Source organism: Callospermophilus lateralis, chromosome 15, assembly GCF_048772815.1.
Source record: "Callospermophilus lateralis isolate mCalLat2 chromosome 15, mCalLat2.hap1, whole genome shotgun sequence".
NCBI classification, from domain to species: domain Eukaryota; kingdom Metazoa; phylum Chordata; class Mammalia; order Rodentia; family Sciuridae; genus Callospermophilus; species Callospermophilus lateralis.
In genome coordinates this window covers 45,585,985-45,602,813 of record NC_135319.1, presented here as the reverse complement: position 1 = coordinate 45,602,813, position 16,829 = coordinate 45,585,985, and the positions used below count along the sequence as shown (strand labels likewise).

The following is a 16,829-nucleotide window of genomic DNA, read 5'->3' as shown; positions in this document are numbered from 1 at the left end:
AAAAAAAGAGCACCAGAGTTTTAACTGAAGATCTAGATTCAGATTCTAGCTCTGCTACTCACTAGCTTGAGGTCTTTAATATCTCAAATCATTTCCTCATCTGGAAATAACTGTCTCTGGAATTGCTGTGACTTGTTGCATTAATTCAGCAAATTGCCAGAAGTGCATAGTTGGTATCTAAGAATTGAAGGAGTATGAATAGCCAGGTGACCACAAGTATAATGGTTGGTTGAATACTTTTGTTTTTTTTCTCTTCTGCTTTTAGATCACCAAAAACTAGAACGTGAGGCTCGGATATGCCGACTTTTGAAACATCCAAATATTGGTGAGTGCCCTGTACAGAGTGTTCTGTGGGTATTTTATGGACAGTAGAGAGAACTGAGATTGGTTGTTTTTGTGTATGGAGTCACCTCTGTCTGAGGGTCTTTATTACCTGTTGTTTTTGTTTGTTTGTTTGTTTTTAAACCCAAGCAGGATAGCAGCTGAGTCTTAGAATTCTCAAGTTTTCTTGTTTAGAGACCTGAGTATCTTCATTGCAGCAGAGCCATCTCAGGGCTGGGATATGAGGCATTATAATAGGTTTCAGACTCCCTTTCTCCTTCCGTCTTTGGGCTGAGGTCCAGAGCCCTCAGTATGTGAGGTTCCGGGCTACTAGCTGCCAGCATCCTTCACCAGGGGCCTTCCATAGCCCTCATGAAAAACTCAGGATTTTGTTTCTAGACTTGAAAGAGTTTTGTTCCTGTTGCAATGTCCTGCTCACTCTGAGGGTTTCCATGGCACTTCCATTTGTGTTTCCCGGAGCCAGAAAAGCAAGTTGCCCACCCGCCTAGCTTCTCTGGAGAAGGGATGGCAGGGGCCACTTGGATGGGGAAGGAGAAAAAATTGAGAAGATTTCTCTCTGTTCCCATCCTGACTTGGGGGACAAGAGCACATTGTTGGTTGTTCTAAAGCCTGAGGAGGTTTGCCTGCCACAACCCACTCCAGCTCAGTTTTACATTGTTCAGCTGAAATAATCTTTGCCAAAAGCGTTGGCCCTGATTTGGTACTGTTTGCAGAAGGAAAGGACAGACACTGGGCTGGCTTCAGGGTTTGAGCAGAAACCCTGGTGCTGACTTGAGGCAGAGCAGGGAGCATCTCCTAGGTTTTTCCCTGAAAGTCCTGAGTCATCACAAAAGATAACACGTGTTCTGTGCTCCTCAGGCATGGCCTAAATATCAGGGCTCCCACAGTGCCCTGAGGCCTCCTGCTCCGCTCTGTTAGCAGCCAGGGCTGTGAGGCCACTTGCAGAAGCTTGATGCTACCTCTAGAGCTACCAGCTCGTGGCTCCCCAGGTCTCAGAAATCCATATGAGCTCATAAGTGGAGGAACTGAGGTCCTACTCCAGCTCACAGGGAGAGGAGCAACTCTGAGGTAACCAAAACTCCAACCATGCAGGGCTTTATAGATCGTAATCCGTGGCTTAGATTACACCCAATGCAGATTGGCATAGCTAAGCCTCCGCTCCACCTGGTGCAGTATGTTCCATGGAGCCAAAACCTTTCAGCCAGTGAGTCCTGGCCTTAGCCCTCCTGGGTGGTCTTTGAGGTTAGACCTTCACCTGAAAACTGCATGATGGGGACCAGTGTGTTGTCTTGGGTAAGAGATGGCCAACAGAGAAACACCTAGAGCAGCAGTCACAAATTGAGGCATGTTTAATTTGGCTGGCTCAGTAGTCTAAAAATATTTTTATATTTGCCAATATTTAAAAACAAGATTCCACAATTTGGAGAAAAAAAAAAAAAACACCATTTACCAGCTTTTTGAATCAGAAGACCTGGATTTAAAGCCATCCACCAGCTCAGAAGCATTATTGGTGTACCAGCCTGGGTCTCAAAGTCTGAGGACAATAAATTTCCTTTCCTTTGTGCTTCGTATGACCAGCTTGTACAACAGTGAAGTGTTGTCTTCATGTAGAGAGGAGAACAAAGGGGGAGGGGTCAGTGATAGAGGATGCAGATTCATATCTGTTTCATCTATGTTAAAGGTGACTTTGACCATAGAGGGTCATAATAAATAAACAGGAAGGACAAAAATGGGATGCTAGCAGGAAAAAGTCTTAATCTCCTTTTTTTATATTTCTAGAATTAAATATATCCCTTTGACCTCTTAAAATTACTCGGTTTGGCAGCCCTTTCCTTTTCTACCTACCCCTAGCTCAGAGTAAAGATACCTATCCAAGGTGTGGTAGGAAGGCAGCAAGACTTAGGAAAAACAGGCGTGGCAGTCACTTTGTCAGGATCAAATTGCCTAGAACTATGCTTCCATTTCCTATCTGCTTACAGGTCCTGGGGGATATTGGTTTGAAGACCAATTCCAGGGTTAAGGGCAGGCCAGAGACGGGGGGGGGGGGGGGGGGGGGGGGGGGGGGGGGCGGGGGGTGAGGCAGGGCTATGTCCTGGGAGCGTTGGCTGGCTGAGCCCTCTGGCTTCTGATGGGAACCAGGACTCCTGGAGATGTGACTGAGCTGCAGGTCCAGGAGACGGAGGTTGCCATGGATCCGGACCTGGCTTGTGGCTATAGAGGAGGCAGTTGTGTGCCCCTAATTCACTATTCCTCTCATCTCTTCACTGTTCCTTCAGAGCTGTGGCCCTTTTGGCCGTGGCCTTTTTAAACTCCATCCCAAAGAGAGACAATTAGATCAGCCCAAGGGTGGTACACAGTTGAGGAAGCTGAGAGCAAAGAGCAGATCATCAACTTCCGACTGTTTTCAGGCTTGTAGGCAGTTGAATTCAGAAGGAATATTTGGTACAAGGGGCTAGGTATCCCCAGTTTTTTCCCCTGATATTCTCAGCAGAGTTAAAAGCCGGTGAAAGAGTGAACCCCAAAGTAAACTGTGGACTTTAGTTAATAGTGTGTCAGTAGGGTTCATCGATTGTAGCACATGTACCACTCTGGTGTGGGATGCTGATAGTGGGGGTGGCTGTGCATATGTAGTAGTGGGGGTATATGGGAACACTCTGTACCTTCTGCTCAATTTTGCTGTGAACTCAAAATTTTCCCCCAAAATAAAGCATATTAATTAGAAACAAGCAAATAAAATGTCTATTGGATGTAACGCACGCTGTTGAACTCGAAACAGCCCTGGGAGAGTGGCCAGCGGTGGGGAGTTGAGTGGAGGAGCCATGTAGTGCCGATAGTCTGAAGTCTGAATGGAGTGCGTTCTACCTGTGATCTGCTTGCTCTCTGCTCTAAATTCCTCTAATGAATAGACTCTGTCTTCCTTCGTGCTGAGCTGCCCCAGCAGTTTCGATCACAGTCTAGAGTTGTGGTTTAAAGCAGCACTTCTCAAACTTTTATGTGCTTATGAATCAGCTAGGGATCATGTCAAAATTCAGATCCTGATTCAGTAGGTCTGGGGCAGGCAGGGCTGGGGGTGGGGTTGAGACTCCTCATGGCTCACTGTCTCCAGGTGATGCTAATGCTGTGGCCCATGGTCCATACTTGAAGAAGCCAAGGTTTGTGGCTTGGAGTCATGTTCACTGAGTTTGAGTGTGGGTTTTTCTAATTAGAAGCAAGTTATTTAACCAATATGTATCTGCCTTTGTTTTGTTGTCTGGGCCCCTTCATAGAGTAGCAAGAGGGTTTAGTAAGTAAAGGAGGCCAGGAAACAGAGGTGATAAAAATGAAAATGGAGATTTCAGCTTCCAGGACCCCAGCTCCAAGCAAAGCCACCATTTACCTTGGGCCTGGGGTGTTTTAAGCTCACAGTAAGTGTAGTAAAAATAGTTGCAAAGAAAAGGGAAACATTGGATGTGAATGACCTTCTCAGGAGGGGGAGAAGTCCTGCCATACCCGGCCCCTGGGGGTCACACTCAGTCCCCCACAACTCCTGTGGCAACAGGGCCTCTATCCCACCAAGATATTGCTTCAGATGTTTTTATTTTATTTTATCTTATTTTTAAAATTTTGAGACAGGGTCTTGCTAAATTGCTGAGGCTGGCTTTGAATTTGCGATCCTCCTACCTCAGCCTCCCGAATCGCTGGGATTACAGGCGTGCGCCACCGCACCCAGCTGCTGCAGACATTTTTAACAGTGACACTTTTTCAGTGTTTTTTTAGAAAAGGATTTGTTAAATGTAGTATATTGTTGGGTGGTTTTTTTGAGAATTGGAAATAGCCACAGCATTTGGGTTGTAGGTTTCTCAGTCCTAGAAGATATGAAATATCAAAAATATGTAGGTGTTTTGACCTGCCCTTCCATCCACTGATTTTTAAAGAATAATAATTAGGGTTTTGTGTGTGTATGTGGTGCTGAAATTGAACCTACCTTTACACATGCCAAGCAAGCACTTTATCATGAGCTATATCCCCAGCCCAGTAATTAGGTTTTATCATTGAAATGCAGTAATGTTTTGAGTCCTTTTCCTAGATCTTCCTGTTTATAAATGTGGTCTGGCCCTCTCTGACCTTCATGCCATGTCATTACTGTATAATGGGCTGGGTGTCAGGTTATTTTATTCGCCTCAGCCATAGCACCCTTTACTCGTACCTCACAGATCTCTAGTTGTGTCTAGTTATGTATTTGTTTAGTTTCTGGTTAAAGTCTGTATTTTCCCTTTGCCTGGAAGCTCTGCGATGGCAAGGCTGGGCTCCCTCTTCACAGCCATATGTATAATCATACCTGCTTTGAAATAGCCATCTAATGGGCATTATTGAGCCAATTAGAGTGGCTAGCACTTGTGGGGACAGATTTGAACTCCTTTACCTAAGAGGATGGATGGACAAAGTGATTCTCTAGTTGTTGCAATATCAAGTTGATGTCAGTTTGTCTTCAAGTTCTGTTTCTGCCACTTAGTGTGACTTTGGGCAGGTTTCTTTTGAAGCTTCAGTTTCCTCTCCTATCTGATGAGGGCACCATAAGTAGCTACACTACAGAATTAATGCCTGGGTCCAGTAAAATAGTGCATGTAAAACACATGGTACGATGCTTGGCACATAGGAACAGCTCAGCTAAGTGTTAGTCATTATAATTTTGATGATTATCTTCAATAATCTGGTAGTTATGCTTAGAATGGCTCAGTCAAGTTTCTCCTCTTGTCTTCCATTCCTCATTAATTTTCTTTTCAAATTAAAAATGAAAATGATAGCAGTCTTATTCAGAGCCCCCCGCTTATCTTTGTGTGTGGTTGCCTGCTCTGGGCATGCATCAAAGCCATCCAGGTCTGGGTGGCCTGGAAGGATTAGTCTTCCTTTGCTGCTCTTCTACTAATCCCCTCCCACCTGGGCTCCATGTGTGGCCTTCCTGGAGAAGGGCATATGCCAGTGACTCCGTGTCTGGGCAAAGGCCTGGGTGCCTGCACCTCTGGCACTGTTCTCAAGGTCTGTAGTGCTGGGTAGGGGGCGGGCCTGGGGCAGGATCCAGGTGAGGCAGAGCTCAAGTCCAGGCCCAGCCAGACTTAGCAGGGCCAGGTGCTGGGGGCTGTCCTGGGAGCAGTTGTTAGCATCCTACCTGCTGTCCCGTCAGCTCACCATCCTGCTGCTGTTAGTCAGCTTCCTAATGAAGCTGGTCTTTGGCTTCTGGGACAGCTGATTTCCAGGGGATTATTTGTATTACACACTTTAATGCTTTTTAATAGCAAATTTTTAATTAAATGAAAAGTCCTTTTGGAAGCGAGGGAGCAGCCACAGCAGGACTCAGCATGAGGCACCAACTGAGACTAGAGAAGCAGAAAAAGGAGGGAGGAGGCTTTGGGGAGTTTGATTAAGCATGCTCGGCTGGGTGGGTAAGATGGATGCAGGGGTCTTGCTGTAGCTCCCTCCTTGTGTCCTAAAAGCCCTCTTCTGTCATCTGCAGATGTAGGGAAGTATGCAGGGTTGAATAACCAGATCAGATCAAATAGTGTAGGCCATGCAATGTGTAGATGGTTGTTCGGCCTTGGATCAGGCCCAGGCAGGCCTCTGTGTCTACATTTGTCAAGTAAGAAAAACAAGGGGACTGTAGTGATGGTTCAGTGCCTCAGGGCGGCTGGGTGCTGTATTTTGCATTCTGGCTGATCCTTCTTTGGTGTGAAGGGGACTTAGGGAAGCGCCTCAGCCCTTAGAAGATGCTCTGGCACTGGAAATGGAAGCAGTCTGGGCCTGCCAAGGAAGAGATAGTGTGATTTCTTTACATCTGAACACTTCACCAGTTGGTTTGGTGTCAGGCCATTCCTGAAGAGCTTCTTTAACTGCTGAGGACTGGAGCAAGGGTCAAACAGAGAGCCCTTTGGAACAGAGGTTTCTCATCAAGAGAGTTCAGGTGAGGGAAGGGACAGGAACATCAGGACAGGCAGCCAAAGCAAGTCGTGTTTACATTAGAACGATGCTCAGGGGTTGGCATTTAACCCAGAGGTGGCTTTGTGGGCAGAAGCTTGAATGAAGAGACCTCAGAAGACATTAGATTGGTCTTTTGCCCAAGAGATTTGGAAGCAAGGATTGGGAAGGGATTATGCTTGCCAGCCTTTTCTTACAGTTGGTAACTTGCCCTAGTCTTCTCCATGTCTGCCCTCCTGGACCCATTTATGATGCTGTCGTAGGTACATTTGTGAGCAGTCTCACAACCTGGTATGTGGGATGCCCTGTTTCTTTAGTAAGCAGTAGTGTGAACCAGCCTTTGGAGTCAGAGAAGCCTGGGTTCACATCTTGACCCACCACTTAGTAATTTTTTGGCCTTTAGCAAGAGGCTTTATGTCTCCTAGCCTCCACTGTCCTGTTCTATAAAATGGGAATAACATTCATCTCAGGGCAGTGTAATCAACTCCTTGAAGGCAGGCGCTGTGTCTCTCCCTCATAAATGCCACCAGCTAGCCCAGGGGCTGGCATACAGTAGTGCTCACTAAATGCTCATGGAATCAGTAATGTGTGCTAAGAACCTCACTACAGAAGGCCTGGCACATAAGTATGTTAAACACTTGATAAACAGGTCGTCATAGTCATAGCCTGTATGTGGCTTAGCCTCCTGGGCTGGCCATTCATTATCCTGCTTCACATGCCTTCCTGCTAGGCTCTGCCTTTCCATCTTCTTCCACTACCCTTCACTCTGCTGTTCTCATTTGCCCCTCTGAAAGTTCTCCTGGTCTTTCCCATTTTCCATGCCCCTGCTGTCAGTGTTGCTAGGGGTTTCTCAGTCTGTTACACCACCATGCACTATGTTTAGGGACCACCTTCTCTGGGACTAGCCCCTCTGGGAAGGTTTCTGCTTTTCTCGATCTTGATTTACATCTTGGCCTCGAAGCTTCTATTTCTTGCCCCAGTTGGAGGTGGCAACCAGAGCACTGGTCTCTTGCTCTGTGGCTACATAACCTTGGCTTTGTGGGTGTTGAGCATGTTGCCACTTCTCCCTGCAGTGCCTTCAGGAGGGAACCTGGTGAGGCTGACAGAATGGTACAGGGTGGGGTTGCTGAAGAGGAGGAGGATTTCCGAGTTTTCTCTCTGTTAATCTCTGTCCCCATCTCCTCTCTTGCAGTGCGCCTCCATGACAGTATTTCTGAAGAAGGGTTTCACTACCTCGTGTTTGACCTGTAAGTGCTCCTTTTGAGGGTGTGGGGCCTTTCCCTCCAGCTGGCTCAAGATGAAGGCTTGGGAAAAGGCTTAACTGGGTCTTCAGCCTCTGCCAACGGTCCCTCTCCTTTGCCTGAGAGAAAGGACTTGATTGTGTACTTTCTCCGGGCATGGAGCCGGGTTGGTACCCAAAGCCCCCTGGGGGTCTCATTGCTCGTGATCTCCCCAGATATCTGTGGAGCGCCAGCCTCAGTGTTGCTCTCACACTCTGTTTCACAGTGTATCTTGTGCAGATGCTTGTTTCTTGTTTCTTGGTCCTTGGTATAGAAATAAAGTACTGCTCTTTGCATCAACTTAAAAATTCTGGGAATTTGAGGGTAGCTTTTATTAGTCATGAACTGGGCTCCTCTTGGTCTCTCTTCCACTTTGGTTGTGTTTTAATATCTTAAAAGTGGCTCTTTACCTCCTGGAAACTCCTTTCCAGTGCTATAGAGTTAGGTTTCTGTGTCCTTGGTCTCATTCTCAACTTCAGTGATAGGTCTGTCCTTCCTTGGACAGCTATATGTTCATATTGGTCTCAAACAAAGGCATGTCTTGGGGGGGTAGCTTGAATATTTTCTCTTAGATCCCTGTATCTTCATTAGATGCCTTTAGTGCTAACTGATCTGCAGGTTATAAAAACAGAAATATCCTGAAGAAGGGGGAGCCCAGGATACCCTAAGGAGGAGCCCCATGTCATTGAAGGATTGAGTATGTTCTGGGCTCTCAAAGTGTATGTGGAATTAAGGTTTCTGTAAGAGCTGTTTTACTGTGTAACTCCATTACCTCTTAGACACTGGGGTTGGCCAAGGGACTCCACCTCCTCTGACCTCTTCTTCTTCTGTTGGCTGCAGGGTTACTGGCGGGGAGCTGTTTGAAGACATTGTGGCTAGAGAATACTACAGTGAAGCAGATGCCAGGTGAGATGAAGGCCCAGTTGTTCCAGTGCAGCTCTGGAGTTTAAGATTGAAATAAGTCTTGTCCACCTTAGGGGGCTGGCATTGTGCCTAATTGAAAAGCCTTTGGGGAAGATCAGAAGAACTCTTATCTGGACAGTGATTCTACAGAGCTGGACGAGGGCTGCATTTGGGGGGCAATATCGGAAGTTCAGAATTCAGCACCCCACATCAATTTTGGCAAAGCCTCTTGAGTCTCCTTTACCCCATCACCCCAGAAATACCTTTTCTTTGTGTTAACTCACACTGACAAGTACACATGAGGGCCCTCTCAATCCCTCTTCTTTCTTTTGACAAATCCTACTATGTACAAGCCACTGAGTGGAAGTCCTGGGGTGATTAGAAACATAAAAGATACGTTTTTTTCCCAAAGGTGAATGAACTATGGGAGCCATCTCAGGAGCTTTTAGCCCTTGTCACTTTGTCCCTTGACTGCCAAGACCAGGTTCAACATGGGATTCTTTTAGCTGGAGTGCTGTTCCACAGTCCCATGCCTCAGCCTCCAGCCTTCCACAGAAGCCCTGATGGCTCCTACATGTGACACAGCAGAATTCCACCCCCACACAGCTCTCAGGCACTTGTTTGGCCTGCCTTTCCCGCCTCGGCTCTTCCCCCAGCCCCGCTTCTCTCTGAGGGTGATGTCCTTACAACCTGGTTTTGATCACCCTGCCTGCAGCTTATCTAGCTTATGTGGCAGCTCGGGCTGCTTCTGGAAAGTGAGGGAGTGCAGCTTCCTCACAGATTTCTCAACCTCCAGCGGCCAATGTTTGCTGATCAACTTCAGATGCTTCAACCTCAGGAAAAATTCTCAAGTGGGGAGATGAATTCCAGTGCCAGCAGGGGAGGACCAGGCTGTGGGCGGGAGGAGGCGTGATAGCTCAGGGAACTGCGGGGAGGGGAGGCTGCACCAGTGGGCTTGGCCTGGCTCTGCTGGGACACTTCGCACTTTTGCCATTTTTGGCCAGAAGGCTCTCCCTGCTAGCCTGACTCTGTTCTAATAATACATTTCTGTGGAGACTTGCCTCTATAGTTCAGTCTTAAAGTTTCTTTAGCCCACTTTTGGGCTGTGCTAGCCTTAGCCTCTAGGGGCCTGGTAAGATCCCTTGGCTCTTGCAGGACCCCCAGAAAGGAATCAGAAGTTCAGCTACCTAGCTTAGTACACCTGGACATTCTGCAAACCTGCCCAGTACACCTGGTGGTGTGTGATGACTAGGCATCTGTTCTCTAAGCTGGGTTTTTCCTCAGTACCACTGACCTTTTAGGCTGGGTAATTTTTTGTTGTGAGAGCCTCTCCTGTGCATGGTAGACTCTTAGAAGCATCCCATGCTAGTAGATGTCAGTAACAGCCTTCCCCCTCCCTAGGTTGTGACAAGAAATGTCTCCAGATAAACTCACCCCCATTTAAAAACCACTGCTAGCTGGGTGTGGTGATACACACCCTGCAATCCCAGCAGCTCTGGAGGCTGAAGCAGGAGAAACGTGAGTTCAAAGCCAGCCTCAGCAACTTAGCAAGGCCTTAGGCAACTTAAAGAGACCCTGTCTCAAAATAAAAAATAAAAAGTGCTGGGGATGTGTCTCAGTGGGTAAGCACCCCTGGATTCAATTCTTGGTACAAAAAAAAAAAGAAGAAGAAAAGAAAAGAAAGAAAAGAAAACCACTGCTGTAGTCTGCTCATGTTTCCTGCCAGAAGTTTGACCACAAGGCTGGCAGGAGGGTTGTAAAGTGGACAGCCTGCTTTAAGAATCAGCAGCTTAAGCTGGTTATGGTGTTGTATACCTGTAATCATAACTACTCAGGAGGCCAAAACCAGAGGGTCACAAGTTCAGAGCCAGCCTGGGCAACTTGGAACCTTCTCAAAATAAATTTTAAAAGATCTGGGGATATATCTCAATGGTCACGCACTTCTAGCAAGCACAGGCCCTGAGTTCAATCCGCAGTACCACACACATGCAGACACAAAAATCAGCAGCTGCATGTAATTCTGGATTTTAGTTTGTCTTTTCTATGCACATTCCTCAGAAATGCTCCTTGGTGCCCCGTTTAAAAATCTGCTCAAATATATTGTTTCTCAAAGAAATCAGTGTTTGTTTTAGCTCCTCTACCAGATGATCAGCTTCAGGGAAGCTGCAAGTCTTGTTCATCCTTATGTCCTGTGTAGTACAAAGCAGAAGGCCTTGGAAGCACTTAGTGAATGTTTAAACAAATGAAGGAGTACAGTCATCCCAAAACAACTCAGGGAACTCAGTTGCACTCTTCCTGCTTAAGTTGCCAGCACAAGTTTCTTCTCTAAGAATAAAGTTACTATATAGGGAAATAGAAAAAAGGTAGGGGTTGGATGGTCTCACCTTTCTCAGGAGCCTGGGATGTCTCCTGATCTCTTAAAAACATGTTGGTTATGTTAGGCCTTTATAGACAGAAGAATCCATGGTGAATCTCTATTCTAGTCTTTCTCCTCCCATTTAGTGAGTGACCCTGGACAAACCACTTAATCTACCTGAATTTCAGTTTCCTTTTCTGTAAAATAAGTGTTGTTGAGGATGTGGAAGAAAGGGAACCCTGTTGGTATTGCAAATTAGTACAGGCTTTTTTTGGAAAACAGTATAGATGTTCCTCAGAAAACTAAAAATAGAATTACCATATGATCCAGCAATCCCACTACTGGGTAAATACCCAAAGGAATTGAAATTAGAATCTTGGAGAGATGTCTGCCCTCCCATGTTCACAGCAGCATTATTCACAATAATTAAGATGTAGAGGCAACCTAAGTGTGTGCCAACAAGTGAATGGATACTAAAAGTGTGTGTGTGTGTGTGTGTGTGTGTGTGTGTGTGTGTGTGAGAGAGAGAGAGAGAGAGAGAGAGAGAGAGAGAATAGCAGAATACTATTCAGTCTTAAAAAAATATATATGAAATTTTGTCATTTACAACAACATGGAGGACATGAAATAAGCCAGGCACAGAAAGACAAATACTACATGACCTTATATGTGGAATCTAAAAAAGAATGATCTCAGAAGTAAAAGTAGAGTGGTGATTACCAAGAATTGGAGTGGAGGTGGTTGGGTAAAGGAAAGATATTGGTCAGCAGATACAGAGCTTTAGATAGGAGTAGGTTCTGATCTGTTACACATCGTGGTGACTGTAGTTGCTAATAATGTATGTAGCTAAGTAGCTAAGAGAGGATTTTATATGTTCTCTCCACTAAGCAATGGTAAATATTTGAGGTAATGGAAATGTTAATTAGCATAATATACTCATCCCACGTTGTAAACATGTATAAAAGCAACACATGTCCCCCACAAATAGATCCATATTATTTGTCAATTAAAGATAAAACAAAACATTAAAGAAATGAAATGAAAACAAAATGGGTTGAACTAACTCATCATTCAGTGATTCTCTATGAACCTGTGACCTGTTGTTACATGCTTTTAGTCCATAGCATGTGGTCTTGGATGAGATAGTTTAACCCTGTAGTGACATTTTTTTCTCCTGCTTTTTCAGCCACTGTATACATCAGATTCTGGAGAGTGTTAACCACATCCACCAGCATGACATTGTCCATCGGGACCTGAAGGTATTACCAGGCTCCCCTCCTTTGCCTCTTGCTTGTGACATGTTGGCGCCACCTGGTGCTAGATAGTGGTACTGTGTGGACCCAAAGAAGGCTCCCTTTGGGCTCTGGGGGGGCGGTGGGGTGCCTCACAAGGTTCTCGCTGTTCCTTCTGTAGCCTGAGAACTTGCTGCTGGCAAGTAAATGCAAGGGTGCTGCCGTCAAGCTGGCTGATTTTGGCCTCGCCATCGAAGTGCAAGGAGAGCAGCAGGCTTGGTTTGGTAAGGGTGACACTGTCTTCTCAGTTATGCAGTCCCCATCCTTCCTCCTCTTTCTGATTTGCCTTCCTCTTTCAGAACTAGAAACCAGACCTTTAATGGTCCTGGCCTCCTTGGAGAGTGGAGAAGGGTGGGAGGGTGCAGAAATCCCTCCTGGCCCTTCATGACTCAGTAAGTCTAGCTGTTGTCAGCACTGCATTCTTGCTGCCTCTGGGGAGGCATTCGAGTTCCTGGTAGGCACATGGACTTGCCCTCTGATTTAGATTCCAAGCACTATGAGAAGCCCAGCCTCTCATCTCTTGCAGCCTGTGTGCTGAAAGCTTATGTAGCAAAAGCAGCAGGATGAAAAGGGCTTTGGGAGAAATTGCTGATATGGATTTATTGAGAGAGAAAATGGGTTCAGTGTGCCTCTGCTCTCTCTTCTTCTGCAGGTTTTGCTGGCACCCCAGGTTACTTGTCCCCTGAGGTCTTGAGGAAAGATCCCTATGGAAAACCTGTGGATATCTGGGCCTGCGGTAAGCCCATTCCACGCCCTCAGCTTTTCCGTGTTAAGGGCCCTCGGCTTCCGGTGATGGCGAGAAAGAAGCATCGCTATTCCTTGCGGGTCCCACAAGTGCCTGGTGTATGTGAAATCATGGTGTTTGCTCTCATCCCCTTGGGAGGGCTGTTCCCATCACACCCTCCTCCCCAAGTAACTTCCTGTATTATGTTGCATCCTTCTTAGAGAGGGAATTGTCCCTGCCTTAGAGGATAGGTTGTGCTTAAAGAAATCTCTGACGTGAGAGACACAGCTGGAGGGGCTAGTGACACAGCATTATCGGCTGGCATCCACCTCTAACTCTGGTCTGGCCCTTGTCATTCTGTGTGGCTCTGAGCCCTGCATGGCCTTTCATGGTTCCTCAGGGTAATAGGTGACTGAACCCAGTGACCTGTGTGTTCTATCTCATAGGGGTCATCCTGTATATCCTCCTGGTGGGCTACCCTCCCTTCTGGGATGAGGATCAGCACAAGCTGTATCAGCAGATCAAGGCTGGAGCGTATGATGTAAGGACTGTTTTTCTAAGAATCAAGCAAGAACATCAAGCGGGGCACATGTCCTGCCCCTTGGGCTCTGTCCAAGGGAGGGGGCTTGTTTAGTGTGTCACATGACACAGGGGATGTCATGGGACTTTGAAGATCCAGGGATGGGCAAACAGGACTCAGTTCTTGCCACCCTATGTCCAGGGAGCAACTTTTTTTTTTTTTTTAAACATCCTTTTTGGTAGCTATAAAATTAAGGAACCCACTGAAGTCCTTTGATCTTTTTTTTTTTTTTTTGCAAAGAATGGAGAAGCTGCATCACACAGGGACAAGAAGTCTAGAGGTTCTTTCCACTGCAGTGGTACCTTAGGCATATCATTGAGCCTCTTCCCCCAAGTAGAGAGATGGAGTTGAACCAGAGAATGTTTGTTGGAGTCTGCTTCCTACTGTGATTTGATATTCTGGCATTCTAACCATCATTGTTCTATTTTCCTTTCCTAGTCTTTTAAGTTGACACAGGTTCTAGGGTATTTCCAGGGCTTCTCCAACTCTCTCTGAGGCAACTTTGGGTACCATAGAATATCCCAGTTATAGGAGTTGGGATGAAGATATAGCCTTCGTTTTAGGGTGTGAGGCTTACAAATTTCATATCCTACCTCCCCCTGTTCCTGCTCCTTAGTTCCCATCACCAGAATGGGACACAGTGACTCCTGAAGCCAAGAACTTGATCAACCAGATGCTGACCATAAACCCAGCAAAACGCATCACGGCTGACCAGGCTCTGAAGCACCCATGGGTCTGTGTAAGTGTTTTCAGCTGTGGACTTGGAGATCAGTGGTGATCGCTTATGTTTATGTTCCTTTTTATCAGCAGAGAATCATTCTGGTTCCTGAGTGAGGACCCAGTATTCGGGGCAGGAGACTAAGTGGGGCCCAGGTTAATAAATATCACCGGGGGATCTCTAGGAGGCAGAAGGGGCTAACAGGCCTTTACTTGTCTCTCTCCTGGTTGTGAGGCTGTATTAATGGCTCTCTTTTTTTATTTTTATTTTTTTTTGGCAGTGCTGGGGATTGAACCCAGGGCCTTGTCCGTGCAAGGCAAGCACTCTACCAACTGAGCTGTTTCCCAACCCAGTTCTAGTCTCAACTGAGGGCTTAGGTTGACTCTTGCAGACTCTAGGTAGTTGATGATAGAAAGCAGCTGGCAGAAAGTGAATCCCCAAGTTCAGGGCATACTAAGTTCTCAACACTCGTACAACTATTAACAACTGTGACCAAGACCCAATGAATAAACAAAAGAGGTCTCTGAGCTATTAAAAAGAGCATCATGAAGTTCAGTCCTGAAGCTCCTGAGCTGGGAGGCTCCCCTAGGCTGTTGATGTGGGTTGACATACTTTGTTTTCTGGCATAGTTAGCATCTTGACAGCCATGATGCATTTGTTTATTTGTCCCTTCATTCATGTGTTTACTGAATGCCTCTTCGGTGCAGATGCTAGAGGATACGAAGGTGAATGAGGCATTTTTCCTGCTCCAAAGATCTGGAGAGACAGGCAGTCAAACAGGCAACCATACTACAGTGTGAAGTATGCAAAAGAATCTAAAGGAGTGCAGGAGTTCTTGGTGTCCCTGGTGGGCAGTGGGGTCATTAAAGGCTGCATGGAGGAGGTGACCTCTGTTCTGGCTCTTGGCAGATAACTAAGAGTTCCCCAAGATATTACCCTGTAGACAGAGGTTAGCAGGAGCCAGAGTAAGAGACCATGGGAAATCAAGTTCAAGGAATGTTAAGTAGTTTGGTTGTGAATGAGGCCATGACTGTAGGAATCCAAGACAAAGAGGCCCTAAAGATTCCCTGACATCCAAGTTTCGGCCTAAGGAATTAGGGTTTTATTCTGAATGCATAGGGATCCATTTAAGGGTTTTAAACAGAGTGTGAAATTTACATTTAAGAAAGATCATTTTGGAAGCTCTGTAGAAAATGGAGTTAATGAAGAAAGAGGCTGGAGTCAGGGGAGCTTAGGAAACTGTTGTAACTATCTAAGCAACAGATGAGGTCTCCTCTGAGGATAGAGATGGGGGAGTGGGTAGTGTGAGGAGTGGAAAAATTGAGGAGATATTTGGGACATAGAATCTAAAAGATTTAGTGCCCAATTGAATTGGGGAATGAAGGAGAGAGGGATCTGTGGGAACTGCCATGTTTTACCATTGAGCAGAGAATTGTATCATTCATCCATATGGAAGAAACTCAGAGGAAGAGCCAGTTTGTGAGAAAAGATGATGATTTAGTTTTGTACACATTGAGTGTGGTGTCAAGAGACTTTAGCTGAGGTACCCTGTGGACAGTTAAAAAAATACCTGTATGGTCTGGGGATGCAGTTCAGTGGTAGAGCACTTACCTAGCATGTGTGAGGCCCTAGGTTTGATCCCTAGCACTAAAAAAAAAAAAAAAGAAAGAAAAGAGTCATAGTCTTTTGTATAGGTGATGTTGAGGCTATAGAAGATGGGATTGTTTCTATGCTGATCAAATTCTTGAGTTTGTATTCTTCAGTAAAAGAAGAGATGGACACTAAACATCAGCATTTAAGAACAGGGAGAATTAGAGGAGTCAGCAAAAGGGACTGAGAATGAGAATTTCTGTAGTCAGGAAAGAATCAGAAGCAGAAGATGTAGAAGCTAAAAAAATAATGAGTCTCAGTAAGGGAGCATTGGTAGTACTGCAAGAGAGTCCCTGACACAGATCAAGGAGAATGCATGGGCTCTGACCATGGAGAGGCTATTCTTTCATCATTTCACAAAGACAGTAGAGTGAGATAGAAGCCTGTTTTGGGGTGTGAAGAGGAAGTAGGACTGAGGAGGTGCATAGGAAGTGAGGCATGAAGGAGGAAAGAAATGATACTCCTTAGACGAGGAAGATACGTCAGAGAGGTTTAGGTTTCTTTTTTCTTTTTTCTTTTTTCTTTTTTTTTTTGACTAAAGAGTATTTATTAATTATACATTTTAGTAGGGGTCATTGTGATAATTCAGTACGTGCGTACAGCATATCTCTTCAAATCCATCTTCCCTTTAATCCCCCCCACATCTTCAGTTTCACTGTTCCACACTCAAACCCAGACCTTTTTTTTTTTTTCTTTTAACTTCAACATATGAGAGAGAACATGTGGTTCCTGTCTGGGTCTGGATTATTTCACTTAATATAATGTACTTCAGTTCCATCCATGTTTTAAGGACTTTGTTTAAGGAGAAGATTGAATATAATGTGTAGATTACCAAGAAGAATCTAGTCCAGAGCAATGAGTCGACAATATATCTAATTGAGGCAGCAAAGGTTTAGAGAGGGCACTTCTGAGCTCTGCTCAGGAGGTCCACCCTGGTGTGAAGAATGATGTTCTGAGACTTAGGTTGGATTGTGGGTGGGTAGAAATCAGCTGGTGGGTGGGGGCTGAAACAGAAGCAGTATGTGCATGGTGACC

The 16,829-nt window shown here is 45.7% G+C and overlaps 1 protein-coding gene across 16 annotated transcripts in view; it reads left to right on the top strand.

Moving 5' to 3' along the window:
• Camk2g (calcium/calmodulin dependent protein kinase II gamma) overlaps positions 1-16,829 on the top strand; it is a 58,720-nt gene that overhangs the window by 13,806 nt on the left and 28,085 nt on the right. For all 16 annotated transcript variants that reach the window (XM_076835317.1, XM_076835311.1, XM_076835316.1 and 13 more), the window contains exons 3-10: positions 266-325; positions 7,484-7,538; positions 8,412-8,477; positions 12,017-12,089; positions 12,244-12,346; positions 12,775-12,858; positions 13,293-13,387; positions 14,043-14,165. In XM_076835317.1, coding sequence (XP_076691432.1) covers positions 266-325; positions 7,484-7,538; positions 8,412-8,477; positions 12,017-12,089; positions 12,244-12,346; positions 12,775-12,858; positions 13,293-13,387; positions 14,043-14,165 — 659 coding nt within the window. The remainder of the gene's footprint in view (positions 1-265; positions 326-7,483; positions 7,539-8,411; positions 8,478-12,016; positions 12,090-12,243; positions 12,347-12,774; positions 12,859-13,292; positions 13,388-14,042; positions 14,166-16,829) is intronic.